The sequence below is a fragment of the Schistocerca gregaria genome, chromosome 2 (genome assembly GCF_023897955.1).
Source record: "Schistocerca gregaria isolate iqSchGreg1 chromosome 2, iqSchGreg1.2, whole genome shotgun sequence".
NCBI classification, from domain to species: Eukaryota; Metazoa; Arthropoda; class Insecta; order Orthoptera; family Acrididae; genus Schistocerca; species Schistocerca gregaria.
The window spans coordinates 366,338,045-366,362,309 of record NC_064921.1 but is presented as its reverse complement, the minus strand read 5'-3'; the positions used below and the strand labels follow the sequence as shown (position 1 = coordinate 366,362,309).

General features: G+C 43.9%; 1 protein-coding gene across 1 annotated transcript in view; it reads left to right on the top strand.

The window, feature by feature from the left end:
• The window catches only part of LOC126335781 (adenylate cyclase type 3), an 861,859-nt gene that overhangs the window by 386,458 nt on the left and 451,136 nt on the right, over positions 1–24,265 (top strand). The window contains exon 5 of the mRNA XM_049999243.1: positions 16,460–16,578. Within this exon, the coding sequence (XP_049855200.1) occupies positions 16,460–16,578 (119 nt within the window). The remainder of the gene's footprint in view (positions 1–16,459; positions 16,579–24,265) is intronic.

Sequence of the window (24,265 nt, the reverse complement as noted above, 5' to 3'; positions counted from 1 at the left end):
ACAGTCTCGCCGAAACGCAGCTTGTGAAACAGATCTGCAGTAATAGACTCAGTGGGAACGAGCTCTGTTTTAACAATAACAACAACGTAGAACTATTTGTTGAAAGATAAGTATTGTTTTATGCGTTTGACCACCGCCGAAAGCCTACAAGATGAGAACAGACAGTGTGAGCGAACCATACGAGCGTGAAGTACAGTAACCTGTCTGGTCTGGTACAGTCGCTGACGCGACCTCTGATCGCTACTTTGTAGGCCCGCCCGTCCACCTTACTTGAGAGACAGTCGGCACTCGGCACTGTCGGTACGAGAGATATGCAAGCGGCGGCGATCAAGGAGAGGTCGTAGCGGCTGCTAAAAGCTGCGCCTGCGCGCGCCCGTTACGGGCACGAGAGCTGGCTGCCGGAGACAGGTATCAGGTATCACGTGGCGGTACGGCACGAGTGGGGCATTCAGGCCTCTCAGCGCGGCTCATGGTTGGCTGCGGCTCACTCCTGAGTGGCCATCCGACACTTCTGTCTTCCGGTCTCGCGGCCTGCTCACTGCTACGCTCCAGCACTAGACTTGAAGATTATCGTGGACATGTAGACCACTCACAGTACATACGCTCCTACGAGTGGCAGTCGCTGTTGCCAAAGTATTCAACAGTATCTGTTTCGTCAATGCAGTTAATAAAAAAACCAGCTTAGTGGGTAAAATGGGTGATCGCTTTATACAGTTTTCTTCATGAAATAGCACAATTTTGGAAGACTGCATCACTAGGTGAAAATAATCGTACTCGATTCTTTGTGTTCTCGCCAGGCTCTTTCATAACAATAACGTTAACACGTGTGTGCAAAGTTCTCAGCCTAGAATTCTTTCCATTTCAAAGGGAATATGCACATATTTTTCGACACAACTCAGTTTTATGTCGAGGTATTTGGTAGTCCCTTTTACCAGCGAGTGGTTTCCATTCTAGAGAAGACCGTCTGAGAGGTTTGCGACGTACAACTTGTCACAATCTCTTCATTGGATGCAAAAGAATTTCTGTCACAAATGTCTCCAGATATAGCAATGTGTGGAAGTAACGCTGTTGGACAGATAAAATAGGAGATAACATTGGCACACATGTAACACTACTGCTCCGCTTGTTATACCGGCATGCAGTCTACCTACCGACGACAAGGTTTATTTCTGTCACAAGGCAGCCACGTATAACACTACTACGGTAGTAAATTTACCAAGTATGGCCTGTACTTGCAGTAAATGTTATCCTCTGAGAGGAGTTTAGAATTTGACCGCGTTTGCCTAACGTAAATTTCGTACTGAACCTTAATTTCGTAATAATAGCTGTTGGTAGTTACAAGAAAGAAAATATTTCTGCAGAAGGTAATAGTAACTGATTACGGTTAAATGAAATTTTTATACGGTCGCCAGCCTAATTAGGCATAATAATGATAAAGCATTATTTATAAAGAACCTATTTTTACTTATTGAAAACGAACTTTCATTAAATACTGTTCTGTGAAGTACAATGAACTCACCCAAGAGGAAAATTTACACAGTGAGTAGCAGCAGTTGCCACTTTACTATTAAAGCAGTCGCAAGGTTTGCAATTGAGCCCTTTCTCTTGTTTAATTTAATCATTACTTTTGCCTTTAACTAATAAAGTCTAAACTTGCTCTTCACAACCCACACAAGCACATGATAATAGTGAAGTAGAATTAATACACACATTTACTATACAGAAGCAATAAGGGGACACAGCATACAAACATTCTACCTTTATTTCTCAGTAATTACTTTAAGATTCATTAACCAGAAACCTACTAATCTGTTTTATTCTTTTTATTATGATGGGAAGGAAATGTGGTTCCACAGACTATACCTTTCATTGTAACAACAAAACTATACACAATTTCAAAATTAAGTAGCATTAAGGTAAAATAGGTTTACTTGTTCATTTGAGACCATTAATTTTGTACTATTTTAACACTCTTTACCCTGACAAAATCTCTACAAAATCACAGATAATCTCCAGTGAAATTTTACTTGAAACAACCTCAAGACAAAGTGCTTTATATCACTTGTGAAGCAAGTAGTTTTGAAAACAACTTTAAAGCAACAAACATTACAACACTTTTGTTTTCCAAGTAATACTTTGTCCTAAACTGATATTCAAGTTCATTTTCTAGTTAAATTTCGAAATACTCAAATGTAAATAGTCTCTTTTATATGTATGAAAAAACAAGTAAATTTTACCCTGCACATAAACAGTACTAGCATAACTGTGTCACAAATCAATAAAATGTACTGTACAACTGTTAATGCTTTTTATGCAAAGGATACTCTCGGATTTCATCACTCAAAGGAGAGGGTGGGGGGGGGGTTGCGCAGTCGTGGTGGCGAGCATGTGGCGGCTAGGTGGTCTTTCCATTGGCAATAATTAGCTGTATTTACCTCTTCTTGGAGTTGTTAATATCATTTTTTAAGCTTATCCCAAATCGAGAGCACCCTTTTACAGCCACATTTTAAATCCGAGGCCATTCCATTCCACTTGTAAGTCGGATGGGGTAAGGTCGGGATTGTATGAGGAATGATCGATGACAGTGAACCCATGGTGTCAGATTGTTGGAGATGCCGCAACGCACGTGTCTGATCTGCCATTGTCTTGCTGAAGGAGAATGTGCCCCATATGTGGACGAACTCTTATAATTCGAAACTCGATTATAGCACAACGTTTCAGCAAGTTTCTTACTTGCCATCTTCGCCTGAAGATGGCAAGTAAGAAACTTGCTGAAACTATGCTGGAGAACAACGCATTGACTCGGCTGTCAACCCGAGAAGAATTTATCAACAATCAAAGAATTCCGATCTGGTTCTGAGTGTCCAAACACTGTTCCGTAACTCATCCAATTAATATTTCTCTCAGTGTTAGATAATATGTTTGTTATAATTGTTCCACATCCGCATTCCACATACTTCTTTCGTCAATCCTATCACCACGGGCCCTTTTGTTCAGCATGTTCATCACATTCACCAGTTTGTCCATGCAACATGATAGTCTGTGCCATTAGTCACTTGTCAGACATAAGCATTCCTATATTTTTAATCTTTGAACATACAAGACTTACTTGTTCAGAGCTTATATGCATATGACATTATGCCTGTGCTTTTGTATCGATGTAGTCGTAAAATGTCGCACACTTTTGAAAAACAGCTATGAACTCTCGCTGAAGTTCTGTCGACTATCCGCTTGTATTAAATTATCTGTCGATGGCCTAGCGAGCCAAAAACCGGTTCATAACTAGCTATTAAATGAATTTTATTGTGGAAGATTAATGCGACATATTCAAGTTGTAATAGGTGTAATAGTATTTACACTGAGTGACAAAATTTCCTTGCCACCTCTCAGGACTTTGAGAGGAGATAAACATGTGTACTTTTATGGAAGTCTGCATGCTTTCGTGGCCGTTGTGAATGAAAACAAATTTTCTGGGTTGTTAGGCCGCATTATATCCCTTCTATACCATCGGCGTTTCGATCCCTCTGCTAGTTCCTGAGGAGTAGTTTGTAGGCTGGTGTATGCTACTCTTGCGATATCAGAGGAGGTTCTTATTGCACGAATCCAGATTGCGACAGAAAGATACTGAGCGCCCAGCTTCAGCACAGCCATGTGTGTAAGCCTTTACATCGCTTCTCTAATGACCTCGATGTCGACGAGACGCTCAACCCTCGCCGCCTCTACATTGATGGTGCGCACTGCAGTGAAGCTGGAGGTCAAAATTTTAAACCTATTTTGTAACTTACTGCACGGCATGTCAGCTGTTGTTGGATGTGGAATGACATCCAACACCACACCCATCAGTAAGTTTGTAACTTTGACGGTCCACAGTGCCCAAGTCACTAATCTTATCTGTGCAATCTTACCTTGAGGACGGTAGTCAGACGGAAATGCGGTGGCAGTTCATAAACTGTATGTAGGCTATTGCTCAGGTACCTGAGGGTTCCAACACAGCCATTAGTGTTCACACACTCCGTCATGAGATTTGTTGTTGACGGTATTTATGCATTCATAAGAAACTCGGACATTATTTCCATGCGTAATCGATGGAAAAATTATTTCGACCTGATAATGATGTCTTAAGTATTATACAGGGAGCTATGCGTTATTCAGTATATTTAATTTTCAACAAACATCCTGCAAAAGAGAAAAAAATTGAAGAACAAATCTTAAAATCTAAGTTGAAAGGTTTCTCCGTGATATACTTCTTCTGTTCTGTCCACGGGTTTCCTGCAGCAGTTGCAAACTTTTCTTGTGCTGTTCATTCGTATAGTCGCAAATGTAACGGACATTTCAAGACAGCATGAATGAAAAACGCTTAAAATACTTGCCACCATGTTTTTGTTTTCGATATAAATCTTTTCTCGGCAGCTGTTTAATAATATGAACATATATTTTGGTTCTCTCATTTAGCAATTTGTAACCACTTGGAGAGTAACAGATACAATAACAGACGAAGGGTCGGTGCACCGAGAACACCAATAATATTATAAAAGCGACTGAATGGAGTATATGGCTTAAGGACATCGTTAAGGACGAGGCCTATATAATAGCGTCTTTGCGAAGAATTAAACTCACGCCACTTAACACAAAATTTATGAGTACGGGCATTAATTATAAGAACGTCTTACAAAGCAGCTTATGGCGCACCTTAGTGGTAAGGAATGGAACGTCTTCTACGTAAAGGGAGAGAGCCTTCCAGGAGAAAGAGTATTAGAAAAGCGACTGAATGGAGCATATGAAAGGATCGGCTTGTCGATATTGGCCCAGTTCGGATCTGAGGAAAGCGGAACAAAGTGGGAGGAAAATGTTATTGGTGTTCTCCTCAAGCTGCTGGCTCCACAGATTCTCACATAAAACGCAGAGCTGCCTACTTTTCAGCTAGCTGCCTGATATACGCTCTTACATTCATCGAATATATAAGTACTTTTATGACGTGAGCGAAGGTAAAATTGTTTGTCGGCTTCTCACCTGTATGTTTCATACTTCGAAAGACGCTAAAGAAAAAATTATTAATTTATAACGTTGCGGAAAAGGCATGATACAAACAAATCGTAAGCTCTTATTTTCTCAAATTCTCTTGCTAATAACTAATAGAAAACATGACACAACAATTCATAAGTCGGAAAGACATTGCAAGTATACCTGTCTTGTACGAGGATGAAGCAGTTAACGATTCATCAGAGTTGCGCTAAATTTTGAATAATCACATCTGATCAGTAGTCGGCAGATTAAATGAAAGTTTTATTGGTACAGCTAAATAAACTGAACTCTTTACAGACGGTATTCCGAGACACTACATCACATACAGGTACAGGAAGTAAGCAAAGATGAAACCGAATTATTGTGTCTCACGTGTATGATGAACATTCAAGTAGGATTATAAAAATTAGTGCACCATCTATTAGTTATGTACTTACTCACCGGTGCAATATGTTATTAATCGTGGCCTGTTTCCTCACAGACTGAAATACACGTTTAGAAACGTCCTTATAAAAAGGGTAAACAAGATCTCTGTTCCATCAGTATCTTCCAAATTTTTTGAGAAAACAAGGTAAAGAGGAGTAATGACACGGCTCATTATTTATAATTTTCTGTCAGATTCGTAGCTTGGCTTCGAGTGTCCGTATAAAATGCCATTGAATGCTTTGAGGCAGTAGCAGCGCTAAACGATAATGGCACACGTATTTTCTATGATTTAACAAAGGAATTTATGCAGGCCATGTATTTTGCAGATACATCATGAGAACAGGGAGAAACCTCAACATTGGTTCACCACGTATTTGGAAAAGAAGAAGAGGAAGGTTATCTTCAGTGACAGATAGGGAAGAGATGTGAATTTGCCTTGGGTCATATAGAGCGGAAATTCGCACAGGGTTCTGTTCTGTTTCCATAGTTTTCTTGACGTACATTCTAAGACACAAAAGAAAGAAAAAAAGACGTGCATCGAAGGAATTGTGCGAATGGAACAGAAATAGGGAGATGTTATGTACGTGTACAGACTACCAAACGATTAATATTCCAAAAAAATGGATGATTTATGCAAGAGGAAGAGATTCACAAATTGAGCAAGTTAACAACACGTTGGTTCACCTCTGGCTCTGGCTCTTAGACAAGCAGTTATTCGTCTTGGTATTCATTGACAGAATTGTTGGATGTCCTCCTGAGAGATATCGTGCCAAAGTTCGTCCGATTGGCACGCTGCTTCGACAAAATCCCGAGATGGTTGAAGAGCCCTGTCCATGATGCTCCCAAACGTTCTCAGTTTTGGAGGGATGCGCCGAACTTCCTGGCTAAGGTAGCGTTTGGCAAGCACGAAGACAAGCAGTAGGAACTCTAGCCATGTGTGGGTTGAAATGTAAGCCCAGGATGCCTTGCCATGAAGAGTAACAGAACGGAGGATAGAATACCGTAAACGTATTGCTGTGCTGCATGGGTGCCGCACATGAGAACCGGAAGGGCCCTGTTATGATACGAAATGATACCTCAGACAGTCACTCGCGGTTATCTGGCCGTATGGCGGGCGACAATCAGGTTGGTATCCCCCAATTGTCTGTGGCATTTTCTTACAGGTCTTTTCTGGCCATGGGTGCTCAGTTCGAAGTGGGACTCGTCACTGAAGATAGTTCTACTGCAGACAACGAGACTGCAGACTGAAAGTAAAAAAATGATTCAAATGACTCTGAGCACTATGGACTTAACATCTGAGGTCATCAGTACCCTAGAAGTTAGAGCTACTTAAACCTAACTAACCTAAGGACATCACACACATCCATGCCCGAGGCAGGATTCGAACCTGCTACCGTAGCAGCAGCGTGGTTCCGGACTGAAGCGTCTAGAACGGCTCGGCCACCGCGGCCGGCGACTGAAAGTATCCGACATCAATACGGACAAGGTTGTTGGTAAACAGAGGTCAATGTTGGTTGCTACAAGAGGCGCCGTCTGCTGTGAATCGCCTATTAATGATTCTTGTAGTCATTGAAGTATCAGTTTCATGTCGGATCGATGGTAATGATGAATCTGGGGTTCTGAGTGCCTCACGTTCTTTAGTCTCTATAGGTCGACCGCTTGCTTCTTGACGCTATAATCGGCCATGGTTCACCCATTCCTGCCAACATCGTCGAATAGTGGCACCTATCCTATTAAAATGTCGAGCGATTGGCTGATTACTCCAACCGGCTACTTGTAGGGCCACTACGCATTCTCTCAAATACTGATATTTGCACATAGTGAGCCGCGCGGGATTAGCCGAGCGGTCTCAGGCGCTGCTGTCATGGACTGTGTGGCTAGTCCCGGTGGAGGTTCGAGTCCTCGCTCGGGCATGGGTGTGTGTATTTGTCCTTAGGATAATTTAGGTTAAGTAGTGTGTGAGCTTAGGGACTGATGACCTTAGCAGTTAAGTCCCCTAAGATTTCACACACATTTTGAACATTTTTTTTTTCAATTATTGTTAAGACGCCTGTCTGCGAGGCATAGTTACTGTCCAACTGGGTACACGAAATGAAATTTGCAAAGACTTTATGCCCTGGTATCGACATTCTCCGTGTTTACTATCTTAGTCAGCTGCGAGCTGAAATTGTGCGCCGGCCGGTGTGACCGAGCGGTTCTAGGCGCTACAGTCTGGAACCGTGCGACCGCTACGGTTGCAAGTTAGAATCCTGCCTCGGGCATGGATGTGTGTGATGTCCTTAGGTTAGTTAGGTTTAACTAGTTCTAAGTTCTAAGGGACTTATGACTACAGCAGTTAAGTCTCATAGTGGTCAGAGCCATTTGAACCATTTTATTTGAAACTTCCTGGCAGATTAAAACTGTGTGCCCGAGCGAGACACACAGTTTTAATCTGCCAGGAAGTTTCATATCAGCGCACACTCCGCTGCAGAGTGAAAATCTCATTCTGGCATTTTATTTGAAATTGCGCCGCTGTGTCACGCATTCTTCCATCAGTCGCCAAAATTTACAATATCGCATTTTCCTTCAGTAACTGTATGAATATCAGTTCGTGACCAGTTTCCATAATTACTTCGTGGTGCATCTTTCTTTTGTCTCAGAGCGTATACCAGTGGTCTTCCAGTAAAATGACTCAACATTTTCTCTCTTTCCGTGTGATGTATGTATTACTGTGAAAGATGTGGAAGGTAATATAAATGATGTAGCTAATGTGACAGCGAGTATCAGAAGTATGTGGCTTTCTGAGAATAAACTGCAATGCATACAGTTTTCGACGTGAAACATTTCTAAATGTAATGTTTTATTATCCGAAGTGAGGCTTGGCGTATTGTATCGCTCGTGTCTAGAGCTTGTGTATCGGGAGAATGACTCATGTGTGCACTGTGACAGATGGTCTGCAGCGGGCTCAGGCGAGTGCGTAGTTCTAATCTTCATCTGCCAGAAGACAGTAGTGCTCAGATACATTTAAGAAATAGAATGCTTTTGTTAATTGTTCATTTTATTTCTTGAAGGAGTTTTTTGTCTATTTATGCTTATACAGTTTTGTATATACTTTTAGTAGTGTGAATAATGCGTGAATGTGGTCTAAAGTAAATATGTAGATCATTGTTCTACTTATGAACGTTGTGCGACGGGGAATTTTGTATCATAATATGTTAAATAAGTTCATGGTAAAAGGAGAGTTAATTCGAGTGCAAATGAAATAAGTTAACAACGTCAAGTACAAACAAAATATCAGAAAGTTAAATATTTATTTTCGCAAATAGAACAGTTCGAAAGTGTGTTATTTGTTGATTGGTTAGTCATGAAAAGCACGGACTAGCGCGGGAGAATAATGTTTTTCTATTGGGCCTTAAAGAAAACTAACCAATCAGAACGGAGCATTCTTCTTGCTGCTTTTTTCTTGGAGATACAGAATGCTTACAGCAGTCTGAGGAGTCGGAGTGTAGTATGAGCTCCGAAGGAAGTTCTAATTTGCCGGTTTTAGCTGTGCTATACGGCTTGAAAGTGCTTTAAAGTCAAGACATATTTATTCCGGTGATTGTTTTTTAGAAAGTTCGGATTTTTTAAGTAATTTTGTGTATGAGACAATCCTTCGTGGCATATTGAGCAGATCGGTGACTAAAAACAGCGATTAATGTAATAGTGTTGCGAGCATTTTCATTTAAGATCAATTCGTGCTTAGTCGCTCTTCAGATTTCGGGAAACACATTACTGTAAACTTGCCAACGTGAATGAAAGGGCTTGTGCATGACTGTGGTAGGATTAGCACGGACTTGGCAGTGAACATGTAATTCTCAACTTCAGAAGATACCGAAGTTTGGCCAGTATTTCCACCTTTTATTCAAAAGTATTATCTTTTCCCGTTTTTGAGAATAGTTATGTTGTATGCAGCCTGGTGTGAGTTGTAGTACGGTAGATTTCTGCTCGGCTCTCCTACAGGCGAACTGGTACAACGACTTCACAGGGAGGTACAGGTAAAAAGGAAGAAAGGAACTGCGCCGCCACAGAAGGTAGATAGACAGGAAATTAAAATCTACGGTTTTAAATTTTTAAGACTAAAGGCACACTGAAATCTTTCTTTTCAAGTATGATATTCGAGGTCCTATGCAGCGACTAAACGCTGCTATCCTCACTACATGAATGACCCCTACTAACTCTGACACAAACACGAAGGCTTGTTTGCTCAGTTTCACGCCATTATCTCGCCTGAGGACAGTTTTTGGGACAACTCTGAGCACCCACCAGGAATATTCTCAGCCCAGAAAAGGGCGATTAGTCTGATATGTTGTTCCACATAGCGAATTTCGAGTAGGCCGTTGTTCTGGTGTCCTAAACTTCTAAACCTGCTGTCCCTGCCCATAAATTCCGCCATGAGATAACTTATTGACAACAGTGCCTCATTCTCAAGAACCTGCACCATCCATCCTGCAGTGAACAGTAGACGGGAAAACGACCTGCACCTGGCAACAGTTCGTTAAACATTATGCAGAATGGTGTGGACTGTTAAGCAAGTTTCATTTTCCATAGGGTCCCACAAGAACTGAAAAAAAATGGAGTGATAAACCCGAAGTGTTCAAATACAAAGTGAAAATTTTTTTTCTGGCACACTCCTATTCTAGACAGGAGTTTCTTGCGCTATCTGAGAAAGTTTCTCTGTAACGTGTTATTTATTCGTACAGTCTCTCAATTGTTTCCTTGTTTTATTAACACTTTTCTTCATAAATTTTCTAATAATCATTTTGTGAACTACGCCCTCACTCATTCCGTGGCACAGTAGCTTTGTTTCGCATGAATCCACGGAGCCTGACAGATAAATAAAGACAAATACATACGTTCCTAAGGAATAAGAAACTTGCTCACCTGAAGCTTAATACTGTGCACATAATTATTGCACTACAGCATCATAACAATCTCACTGTTAATTGCAGAGAAAACGTTGTCGGAAATCCTCTGCGTTTCATTCTGCGCACGGTGCGGGCGGATACAGAGGAGGTCACACACTGAATGGCGGTGTGCGGCCTGGCCGTTTCTGTTTGTTGCCACTGCACTGCCCCATAAACTCAGTACTCTACGAGTCCGCACCGCGCGGCGGTTCATGCTGCGTGACGAGAAGCAGGGAGAACTCCTGGACCGTGAATTGTGGCTAAACTCCGGAGTTAAGGCGAGTTAAGCCCGTTACAGCTCCGTTGTGTGTGACCAGCCTGCAGCATCTACATCTATATCTACATTTATACTCCGCAAGCCACCCAAATGTGTGTGGCAGAGGGCACTTTACTTGCCACTGCCATTACCTTCCTTTCCTGTTCCAGTCGCGTATGTTTCGAGGGAAGAACGATGGCCGGAAAGCCTCCGTGCCTCTGCCGTCCAGCATTTGAATAAATGGAGGGATCGCGCTAGGGTTGACGGTATGTTATGGGCATATCTACAGCGAGGGCAGTTTGTCGGGTCCACCGAATCAGCAAATACGAGACTGAGGCGCTTACCACGATGCCTGCAGATAGGTCCAAACAGAAAAAAGGTTTGTCAATTAACATATTATAATCGATACGAAAGTTCTGTTTAGAACTCACGGTATGTAGCTCATAGACTGCTCTCTATACGCCATGTTTCTCCTGCTTTTGTTGCGATTTAGTTGTAAGGAAGAAAGAAGAAATGTCCCATCGACAACGAGGTTATTAGAGTCTCAGCATAAGCTCGGATCGGGGAGGATAGCGAAGAAATCTGCCGTATCCATTTCGAAGGAACAATTCCGGCATTTGCTTTACGCAATTTATGGCAACAATGGGAATCTTAAATCTGGACGACGGGACCGTAATTTGAACCGCTGTCCTCCGAATGAGAGCCCACTGTGGTCTTGGGAGGACTCATCATCCATTGTAAAATGAAGTGCTGTAAAAACAATCTAAGAAACGTGTGATACGTAGTGCATCGTCGCAAACTCCTATTGGCATGTATATTTTTCGGGTACTTGTTTTTCCTTATTGTTAGCAATATCTTCCTTGAGTTACATAATGCTTTGACTCCCAGAAGATATGATATTCCTTTCTCTTGCACATTTATCAACGAACGCATTCCTGTTTACTCCATCGAAAGCATGCTCACAGTCCCTAAAGATACTGATCTAAAAGAGTAATTTCAATAAAGGACGACCCAAACTAAAAACCATACACTCTTCTCTCCTATTTACTTCAAATATTGGTCTAAATCTTGTTATGAACACTCTCATACACTTGTATGCAGCTGTCAACCTTATTGTATATAGTTCTCACCGCTGATGAGAACTTTTAAAAAAAATAGTCTGTAGCAGGTGAGAAAAAAAAATTATTTATTAGTGGTATTACTTTATTTAGAATATGCACCTATAAATCATAGGTTCTTAAACGAACATTAAATGTGCCTTATGGTCCCTGCGGAGGTTCTAGTCCTCCGTCGGGCATGGGTGTGTGTGTTTGTCCTTAAGATAATTTAGGTCACATAGTGTGTAAGCTTAGGGACTGATGACTTTAGCAGTTAAGTGCAATAAGATTTCACACACATTTGAACATTTGATTGTGTCTTAAAAGCTCTGGATTTATACCGCCCAAGCTACTTCATGTACAGTTTATCAGTTTACTAAGTGTCAGTTCGTAAAATGTCATTATGTCAACGAAATACACTCCAGGAAATGGAAAAAAGAACACATTGACACCGGTGTGTCAGACCCACCATACTTGCTCCGGACACTGCGAGAGGGCTGTACAAGCAATGATCACACGCACGGCACAGTAGACACACCAGGAACCGCGGTGTTGGCCGTCGAATGGGGCTAGTTGCGCAGCATTTGTGCACCGCCGCCGTCAGTGTCAGCCAGTTTGCCGTGGCATACGGAGCTCCATCGCAGTCTTTAACACTGGTAGCATGCCGCGACAGCGTCGACGTGAACCGTATGTGCAGTTGACAGACTTTGAGCGAGGGCGTATAGTGGGCATGCGGGAGGCCGGGTGGACGTACCGCCGAATTGCTCAACACGTGGGGCGTGAGGTCTCCACAGTACATCGATGTTGTCGCCAGTGGTCGGCGGAAGGTGCACGTGCCCGTCGACCTGGGATCGGACCGCAGCGACGCACGGATGCACGCCAATACCGTAGGATCCTACGCAGTGCCGTAGGGGGCCGCACCGCCACTTCCCAGCAAATTAGGGACACTGTTGCTCCTGGGGTATCGGCGAGGACCATTCGCAACCGTCTCCATGAAGCTGGGCTACGGTCCCGCACACCGTTAGGCCGTCTTCCGCTCACGCCCCAACATCGTGCAGCCCGCCTCCAGTGGTGTCGCGACAGGCGTGAATGGAGGGACGAATGGAGACGTGTCGTCTTCAGCGATGAGAGTCGCTTCTGCCTTGGTGCCAATGATGGTCGTATGCGTGTTTGGCGCCGTGCAGGTGAGCGCCACAATCAGGACTGCATACGACCGAGGCACACAGGGCCAACACCTGGCATCATGGTGTGGGGAGCGATCTCCTACACTGGCCGTACACCTCTGGTGATCGTCGAGGGGACACTGAATAGTGCACGGTACATCCAAACCGTCATCGAACCCATCGTTCTACCATTCCTAGACCGGCAAGGGAACTTGCTGTTCCAACAGGACAATGCACGTCCGCATGTATCCCGTGCCACCCAACGTGCTCTAGAAGGTGTAAGTCAACTACCCTGGCCAGCAAGATCTCCCGATCTGTCCCCCATTGAGCATGTTTGAACTGGATTAAGCGTCGTCTCACGCGGTCTGCACGTCGAGCACGAACGCTGGTCCAACTGAGGCGCCAGGTGGAAATGGCATGGCAAGCCGTTCCACAGGACTACATCCAGCATCTCTACGATCGTCTCCATGGGAGAATAGCAGCCTGCATTGCTGCGAAAGGTGGATATACACTGTACTAGTGCCGTCATTGTGCATGCTCTGTTGCCTGTGTCTATGTGCCTGTGGTTCTGTCAGTGTGATCATGTGATGTATCTGACCCCAGGAATGTGTCAATAAAGTTTCCCCTTCCTGGGACAATGAATTCACGGTGTTCTTATTTCAATTTCCAGGAGTGTAGTTACTGTAATTTTTATTGACATTATCTTCTAATATGTGCTGTGATCTTGCATCTAATTTTAGTAATGAAGCAGATGATTAAATAAGTAAATAGGGAAGTAATCACAAAATTCTTGAACAAAGTATACGTAAGGTAGAAGTTACGATATTTCTCGTCGCGGACAAAAATGTTTCATCGACCCAAAAGAAAAAAAAAAAAAAAACAGTGAAGGTGTGAATGTGATATGGCGAAAAATTCTCATATTTTGCCACTACTGTAGTTAACGTTAATTACAATGATGGTGTCGTAGCGGCTCCTTATTGTTAGAGGGCCCCCGCAACCGACACGCAAGATGGGTTGCCGACCCCCTTTCAGGGGCGGGCAGAGAAACATCGCCCGCGGACAGAAACAATAACAGACTTTCCAAATAAACATGGAACTACTTCACCTGACAACATGTGACAGTGTTTCACCACTAGGAGTTCATATGGCTCATGTAGCACTCCGCCAACCTGGCTTTATAAGCACGTCTAGACTCTCAGACCGGTTGTGTTTAGCAACTGCTAGGAAGGGATCCGTCCAGTACTTACCCTGTACGTTGGCTGTAGCGTTGTAGTAGTATGTTGTATTATGTAGTCTCGATTTTGGTCAGTATTTTCTTCCGTTGACTTGTTTCCTTATCTGGTTTGCCACCACAAGAGTTGTGAGGTTCTTTTCTCTTTGTTCTTGCGTTTAACACTTACTGTATGCCAAGAAGGCGTTTTTCTTTAATTATAATAAAGTGTGTTCAAATTGACTGTCAGTTCTATTCTACCGACCGCAGGACCCTGCATATGGCATGTTCTTCCTTAAGTGTCTGTGATATGCCGCGCGGGATTAGCCGAGCGGTCTAAAGGCGCTGCAGTCATGGACTGAGCGGCTGGTCCCAGAGGAGGTTTGAGTCCTCCCTCGGGCATGGGTGTGTGTGTCCTTGGGGTAATTTAGGTTAAGTAGTGTGTAAGCTTAGATGACCTTAGCAGTTAAGTCCCATAAGATTTCACACACATTTGAACATTTTGAACCTGTGATATGAAGTAGTTGCAGCGGTCTTCAGTCCGACACAGCTCCCCACTATAATCTTTCACTGCGTAAATAAAGCAACCTATATCCATTTGAATCTACTAACTGTTGTCAAACCTTCATCTCCCTCTATAGTTTTCTTGAAGATTATTGGCAGGGCATTTGTGGTTTTCCATCTCCTCCATCGGATGAGAACTCGGGGATAACGTAGGCTTTACCATATTACACAAGTACAACTAAAACACAGGGTGGCAGGAAAGACTGGTTCAACCTTCCCGAGAGAATTGCTTCAGGAAAATGCAGTGAGGGTTTCTTTGAAAGGGCACGGCCGACTTCATTTGCTAGTTGATGGGACCGATGACATCACTGTCTGGTTCCCTCCCCCAAATCAACCAACCAACAAACAGATCAAATCCTTGTTTAATTTGATAGCGAAAGTACAGTGACTGCAGTCCGAGGAGCCTAGGTTAGTACCGGAGAATACTGTTCATTTTTCCGGTCCAGAAGTATAGTAACAGTCTTTTGTGACGTCTATTTGATTCGCTTTCGATGACGCCTTCATGGTACTGAAATTTTTGCGAATTAAATTTTCTAGATCTGCAAATATCAGTGACGTTAACTCGTATAACTGTACTACGTACATTAACAATTTGTAATAATTACAACATTAAAAATATGAACCAGTACATTAAGATGAACTTACGGTTTGGTCATGTGGCTGATCAATCATAGAAGTTTGGTATAAATTATTTCCAAAAATAATTTAAAGCACATTTATCTTCGAGAGGTCACCCATCATTGTGCAAGTGGAGTGATTTCAGTTCCGGGACCCTATATTAGCGTAAAAGTATACTGATCATTTTTTCAGCCCAGAAGTCAAGTAAATATAAGTTTAGTAATTTTATGATAAACTGCCAGATATGCTGTTTAATTACCTTTATGGCCAGACCGGCGTTCCCCAACCGCCATGACGCGACGCCCCGTGTGCCGCGAATACATGTTAGGTTTGTCGCGAGATGTTTATATTCTAACCTCCCGCAGATGAAACATCTAGAGCATAAAAAGTATCGGCCAATTCCTTCTTGAAGTAGCCCAATTTGCAAGAAATCTTCCAGCATTATACATGATTATAAGTATAACAACAAAAAAGTATTGTATTCCCTACATGTGTTTCCTTTTGTGCATGTGGGAAAAAAATTATATATAGAGGTGTCGTGAAAGTTGGAAACATAATTTGGTGCTCCCTAAAAGAAAAAAAAAGGTTGAGAAACGCGGGTCCAGATGACCAAAAAATAAGAAAACAATTAATCTGTCAGGAACCTCGGAGCTCAGTGACAGCGTCATTCTACACATCGTATCTGCAGCAACGTTTCTGTCCTCCAGCTTGGAGTCTTCTTCTTGAATGTCCTTCTCGGGAACCTGAACAATTTTTGTAAACAAGACACGCAGAGCGAGACACAAACGTTTTCTAGAACAAAATGTGAACAAATGTGAGGCATAACCATTGAGCAAATGTTAGATTGTATATGACGATTGCGGAATTCTACAGGTATAAAAAACATTGTTAATAATAGTAGAGGTAATTGCAGTCACTACTGGCAACGTGTTTCTGAGATGCAGTAACATTAAAAAATTCTATACGAGTCTTGTAGATATCAAACAAGGAGTAGGTTAGTTTGACATAAAATCTCAAGTAATAATACAAAACCAGATTTCCGATTATTAGTAGCAAAATCTGTGGGAAATCTGTGTTATAGAGGCTTGGTTTTCTTTTATTCGCAATATAAATAGTTGAATACACTTTTAGTGAAGCTGATCTCCGTATACAGAGCATCGGGCACGTTGTTGTTGCAGGAGCGGCTGCTGCTGTCGGTGCTGCCGGAGCACGTGGCGGTGAAGATGCGGCAGGACCTGGGCTCCGCCAAGGACAGCCAGTTCAAGAAGATCTACATGAGCCGGCACGAGAACGTCAGGTGAGGACGGTTACATTTCTGAAAATCAATATTTCACTTCTCCGTTAGATATAAAGTAATATCTGTTAGGGGTTCAACGTTTCTATGGAAATATTACCACAAGACCACAAAAAGCATGATAAACGAAAACCTAGGACCCCGGCTAAGAGAATTGTTTTTTTGTGAGAAGTGCATTCGAAAAAGACCATTCTTCTACGGCCTTAATTATCCTGAAAGAGGTGTGGACAATTGTGAACAGCATAAAAATTCGATTAATGGAAGCAGCAGGCTCCAAGCTTGCTCCCAAACTGAGAACAGTTCGGGAATGAGGTATATGATTTTTTTTTTTTTTTTTTTTTTTTTTTTTTTTTTTTTTTTTTTTTTTTTTTTGTCGTGAGTCTTCTGACTGGACTGATATGGCCTGCGGCCCTTCCGCGAATTCGTTTCCTGCGTCAGTCTCTTCACCTCACAGTGTCACTTACTTACACACAATGGCCTCAATTATTTGTTGGACGCATTGCTATCTCTCTCCCTCAACAGCTACTTCTAGCATCTTATAAATTATTCCCTGATTTCTTAACACGTCCAGTCATCTCTCCTTTATGTCTGAAAGCATATTTTCACGGCGACAAATGCCAACAACATTTTCTCTAGCTTGCAGCGGCATCTGGTTGTTAAATAACCAAGTGCTTTCGGTCGACCGCTCCTCGGCCATTGTCAAGTGGCGACTGTCGTATGATTGCTACTGCTGTCCTTACGTACCCTAGCTGGCAACCACCTGTGACGTCACTGGTGCTTACTACACAGCGCCATATGCGGTAATGTTTTCGTTGCGCAGCAGCCGCACCCGCTTAAACCTTCTGATAGCCGTGTGACCCGCTGTGCTAATCTACAGGCCATAGACTTTATTGAGAGTTGTTACAAATTATCTTGATTGCTTCTTCTTTAACGTTGTCCAAGAAACAGTTTATTTATTTAATGCTATATGTATCATCGAATGTAAATCAATGTTCGTTTCCGCAGCATATTCTGCTAACGCTGATTTCCATGATACTTTCGGCGGCGACACCTTTCGTGTTCTATATGGTGCTGTTATATATCTTGCCCATTTTCTCCAATATAAAAGCCTCCACGCCACCATGATACTTTATACATCCCTGGCGTTCTGAACCATTCATAATTTTTCACCGGCCTCTTGTATTCTCGAAGTTGGGCTGAAGACCTGAAGACAGAATGAGTTTTCTGCCTGTTTAGGAGCAAGCTAATCTTTTCTGTTACTGAGCTACGGAACAGCAAAATCGTAAGATTCTTTGTGTCCTCCCCAGGAGCCTTCACTTTAAGTTATTCGCCAAAATCGCGTGCGAAATTTGTAGATAGCAGGAGACTTTTTCCTTGAATACTTTCCGTAAGTTGGTCACTTCCTTCTTCAGGGTCTCAACCTCTGAAACGGCTTCCGCTCGATGTACCAGTCTTCAGAACAGGACGTTTCTGCGATGGGTGTTGGTAGGCGGTAGCGCGCAGGTACCAGTCCTTTTTGGTGAATTTCCGGTAAACACTGTGCCTGAGACACCCCTTTTGTTTGTTGGCGGACGAAGACGTCAAACAATGACAAGGCACCGCCCGTCTCTACATCCATCGTGAACTAGCCGTCGTTAATGATACTGATGTGGTCCAAGAACTCTCCCAGCCGTCGCGTCCCTGAGGCCAGGCGTCGACGTAGTGATAAAAGCAACTACACATAACACGAGCCGTGTCAAATTCGATGTCCTTAAAATGCTCCACAAACAGACTGGCTAGGACTGGAGCTAAGGGACGTAATTAATGCTTAGTTAAATCCACAGCATCGTCGTCAAAAAACAAATGTGTGTAGTCTTTGATTGTATCTTGTGTGAATGATGTTACGACGTCATAACTGACAACCGTATCTCTATCTTCAAGGTGCAGACGTTTTATTTGTCTGATGGATTCGGCCGTGTTCCTAATTTGGTGCAGGCAGTGACTAATGTTCGGAGTAAGGAGGCTGGGCAGGTGTTCCGCAAGGCCGTAAGAAAGCGATCCGATGTTGGTCACGATGGGCGGTAGGCGTGTTTCGTTCTTATGCACTTAAGGCAGACCATAAAACGTAGGTGGTCGAGCTACCTGAGGGAGGAGATTCTTAATGACACTCTCTTCCAGTTGTGAGTGCTGGAAGTTCTCCAACGTTTTCCTTATTTCTCTGGATGTTGAGCCCCACGAAAATTCTGTTACGTCTGCTCCTACAGCTTGAACCGGAACTTAACGCCATGTTCAGTTACGACGGCTGTGTTGCCTTCATCGCCTGGCGGTACAGTGGTGAGTACAGGAAGGCAACTGTGGTCAGCTGTCATGTTTGACCCAAGCGACGTGGATTTAGAAACAATGAATTTCTTCTGCAGTTTCATTGGGGACTTGTGAACTGATTGTTCTACACCACCTGTTATGTCACTGAAAGGGATGCTTCGTGGCGATGTTGCGAAGTTATGAGTGGCAGCATCGATATTCCTCACCTGTCGTTTCATGTTCTGTCCGATTTTGTTGTTGTCAAAGTGGCTGAGATTCCCTTTCTGCTTATCCATGGTTTCTTCTGTGATGGTATCTGCTGTGTTACTGTGGCTGAGTCGTTCCAAAGCAAGTCCGTCGGCTAAAGGTGGTCTTTCATAATGTCACGGCCTTTTGTATCCAGTTGCTACCGGGTGTGATGTAGTCTTTCAGATAGTTGGGCGAATTAGACACGGTGAAATATACTGCTGGAAGCACCAGTGCCAATGTAGTGGCTAACGATGGAAAATCGTGGAATCGTCATTTCATCAATGTAGTATAACAGGAAGGCTAGAGAACTTATTATACTAGACTTCTGAACGCGCGATTCCCAATGAGTTAAACGCTGCGCCACGTTTCCTCACCGTAGGGTTATGTTACGCGGGAATCCATGGTATCACGGTAATGTTTATTTTTAAAATTTACTCGCGGTACCAACTGTGTCAATTTTTTAAATACACAAGAGATTTCGGCTTTCGGCAAGACATCTGTTATTAAACGAACAAATGGTTTCTGCGATGCTCCTATAGACGGAGCTTGGAGCATATCTGAACTTGTCACCCAGTCATCGGAAGGTTGAAGCGGGTGCGGCGATTGCACAACAAAAACATTACACGTGTACATAAATAATTCGGGTGAAAGAAAGGGAGAAGAAACTGTGTGATAACAGATAGAAAGGAAATAATGGCTTCCAGCAGAGCAGGGCAGTGCAGCTATGCTACGAAGAAAGCTGAAAATCTGTGCCGAACCGGGACTCGAAGCCGGATGCTCTGCTTCTCTAGAACGAGATTCTTTTCCCGAAGGGGCAGAAGTGCAGGAGTCGAAATCCGAGGCCTGGCCACTATGCCTCCCGCTTCCCACTCCCGAAGCACTCCAATAAGTTTCTTTTTGGATGGAGCAAGAAAGCGGGTCAAACAAAACACCATTATTTGTGCCATGGCGCCCTCCCCCCTCCCTTATTCTAAGGGTAAAGGAAGTAACTAAACAACAAAAAACTCAATTAAAGTGGACATAGAGAGTAGAGGCCACCATTCTGGCGGAACCAGCATTAGACACTACACCCACTGGCACCATCGATCAGCATTTCCATTGATCCTTCCAATCCACCATTGGAGCCGGGAACATTGTACCAAAAAAACAATCAAATGGTTCTTCCACTTGTTCCAGTTCATTTCGTAACACTGACATGCGCATGTGGTTAACTTCTCATACATGACACACGCAACTGTGGGGAGAGTCCAAGACGACACTACCTAGATAATTAGCAAAGTATTGGTGGTAGCGCGGATGACGTCGTAGACTTCTGAATCTAACCAATAGGAAGATCCACAAATCGGGAAAGTGTTTGTCACCATACCGGTAAAGATTCAATATGGCCAGACACTTGATCCTATCACTGCAGTCATCTTAGTACATGGATAAAACGACATATCGGATAAGGAAGGGTATCGGAGTCACTGGTGTAGGAGTCGTTCGCTGCATGAGGGCTAACATGTCTCGTGAACCTCCAAATCTCCACATTCCAGACGCTGTTCATCTGGATCATGTAGATGATATTCAGAACATAATGGAGAATCTGGCAATTCATATATTTGTGATTGACCACCTAATACCTGGTCGCTCTGGCGTCGGAATCGAGAAGGGCGGCCTCTGCTAAACGTCAGCCCATTGGGCAAGTAACTGAGAGTAGACGGATTTCAGTTGGATTTTGGGGATGGGCTCGCGTCATCTGGCAATAAACATCACAAGCCCTTTGCAACCGCTCTCTCGGCAGGTCAACATTGACATAACTGAAGTCCACAAAAAACTCCTTAAGGTAAGGCAATGTTGGTGAAGTATGCGCCATGCCAATTGGTGGTTCATGAGAGGTGGGGGCCAGTTCTTCATTCAGAATTCCTGTGAAGCTGCGCTGGTGAAGATTCCACATCTTCATCATCGTGACGACTTATAAAGCAGTTGGTCTAACCCGAACACTAACAATTAGGAGACTGCCGTTTTTGGTAGGGAGGGAGAGCGTATTGTATCGCACTTTGATGATCATCCCATAAATGGGGAAGTGACCAAAGACTGCCTGTAAACTGCGTGTTATCGTCTTTGGCATTGAAAAGACGGTAGCCAGATGTGGTACTCTGGATGCCTGTTAGATGTTTACATAAGCCCACCATTGGACCAAGTTCAAAGACTTGAACAAGTTGATACAGAAATCCATACATATGTCTTGTAAGGTAAAATGTGTCATCTAACGACTGTCATGCTTAACGATAACCCCAAACATTTGATTATATCTTAGAATGAGTATGGGGCAAAGCTTCCATCTAGGAGGCTGATCCAGACTTTCCCAAGTTCAAGCAGCTTCTGACTGTGGCACCGTATTTGGCAATCCAGTCCAGTGCTCTTTGGACTTTATCTGCTGTATGCACTGCTAACACCTAACGGTCCGCATATGCACAGCAAATGAAGGATAGGTATCTCAGCGTAAGTCCCTGCAGCCGGTACCGTAGTCCATGTAACAGTGGCTCATTGGCAACTGTATACATAACAACCAACAGGGGCAACATTGCCTCACAGCGTTGCCCGCTATACGTCCATTGATCATAACTTGTGAAGTTGTGTCACACAGAAAGTGTATGACAGTATTTATGAAGGAGTAGGAAAGGCCAACTGCTGGGGTATATTCTCAAGGTAGTCATGACATACCCTACTGAAAGCGAGGTCAAAGTCAACACACACTGAAGACCTTCACAGGCTACACACCTCAGTCAGTGCGATGACATCACGACAATAACTGAGCGCCGTAGGGATGTCGCAGTTACCACTGAGGCACTTCCGGTCTGCTGGGACGACTTGGGGAACGACACTCCGAATGCAAGTAGCCAGAATTCTCGTAAAGATCTTGAAATCGCTATTGAGACTGGTAATACTCAACTCTCCTCCTCGAAAATAGCTTTAGGACCGATATATGGATGCTGTCACAAAGGCAGATTTCATCAATTCTCGGTACATTGTAACACATCGGGGCATCATAACATCATGGAACATACAATAAAACCTTATCGGGAGACCACCTGGGCCCGCCTACTTGTTAGCCGCCCTTCGCGGAGGTCATTGGCAACGTCCTCACCGTTATCGAGTCCGTCAGGTTCTCTAACTAGTCTCCATCGAGGGTCTGATGCAGCTAGTGGAGGACTTCATCCACCTCCATAACATCATGGCCTTCTGTGACGTAGAACCGCCAGTAATGATCCAAGAAGGCGTTGGTGATATCCTTTTCGACCTTCAGGCGCTGGTCACCTGGGATATCCAATGCTCTTCGACATCTGCGACATTCATGGATAATGTGATGCATGGACCCTCGATCCTGTCATGACTACACATGTGCTCAAGACGATGTCGTGCGACTGTAGTGAATTTTGCCATCCTGGTGATGGTGGTTGGGCAGATATCTTCTAGAGTAGCATAAAATGATATTCCATGATGTGCTGTTGCCAACACATAGCCTCTCTAGCGGAATTCATCATCGTACGATGCAGTGCAAGTTTTGCGCAATCGAGTCCCCACTGCATCGTGAAAGGAAACGTTGGATGCAACCTCTCACAGTTCTCCCAGGTCTCCACAATGCCCTGCCGACACTCCAGATCGTCTAGGAGCGTTACATTCATCTTTCATGAGCTTTTTATCTGCCACACCCACTATCGTGGGAGGGAGATATTTCAGAAAGGCTGTCGGCTATGTCTCAGCATCAAGTGACTCCACCGTAAGTCTCCTGGAGGTGCAGCCTCTGTTAACCTGTCAAGGGGACTCGCCAATTGTCCGGTGTACCCCTGCCAGGTAACGACGAGGCGAAGATCTTGCACCTCGCGAACAGTTCTTTCTACATGCTGAAGTATGGTATTGATCCTGTTGTAACTGGGTACAACTGAAGTTGACCCCTATGATATATGATTGTAGCGTCTCTCGAATAAGAGTCTGACTTCCTGAGCATAAAATTTAGGTCTCTCTTTTTGTCCTTACCGGAGGCTGGAGGGACCGTACACATTCTCAATCCTGACGCCCTAATGTGTAATCGCAAGTCCTCATGCTGATAGGAGATATGTCGTCACACAATCAATAATGATGCCTTCTTTCACAAGAACGGCCGTACTGCTGCCATTATCAGTGCAAAGCATTTTGTAAACGTCGTACCCATAAGTAGACGGGAACTGGTTGCGGCGCACTTCCTGGAGGAGTGCGTTGTCGAGTTCTGCCGCCCGCAACATGTCACGAGACAGCTGCATATTAGCCTTCGCACTGATGGTATTGAAGTTTATAGTGCCAATCTGGACGGCCTGGCACGGGAAGGCGATATTTTTGACGGCCGTTGGTAGCGGTGGAGGTGGCAGACTTGAAGAAGGTCATGCCGTCAGCGTGTCCCCTCCTATGTCACTGGCGTTTGTATGTCGTGATGTGAAACAACTGCAACAACTTCAGCTGCTGCAGCAGGCGTCACGACCCCGTCATGGTTGGCCCATGCACTCAGGCTTGTGCTGTTATTATCCCTCAGAATTAATGGGACGGCTGAAGCTTGCAGCCCATCTGTGACAGTGTAGATACTTAGTCCATCCACTGTCCATCATCCACTGGCATGGAACTGTGAGAAGTCTCCTTCGAATCCCCTGTCGAATGAACCAAGTCAGGGAAACCGACGATCATGTCTTCCTGCTGGGAATGGTCGTCACCGTCGAGATGTCTTCTGTAGACATCGTCCTGCAGGTGCTCGATGAAGCCAGTAGATGTTTTTTCTCTGTCGGTTTCGAGTCTTTTGTTGTCAAGCATGAGTGTCGGTATCGGACAACGACTGGGGATCGTTGCCATCAGGAACAAAAGCATCAGTTCTCACCACCAAATCTGCGGTGGCCAACTCCTCCTGCGTAGCCGTTCCTCCTTCGCATTGCAAGATTTATGCCAGGGGGCGCTCTGGCAGTGCAGAATGTCCGTCTGCAGTGCCCTGCCGCCACATCGCAGGTTTCTCGGGATCGACTGAAGTCGACGCTTTTATCTCCAGTCGATGAACAGATGGAACAAAATTAAGGGTCTCCACGTATGTCGACGGGAACACCTTCAAATCGGGCGACATCTCCTGCTGCCCCGTCGGCAGTTGCTTAGTGCGACATTG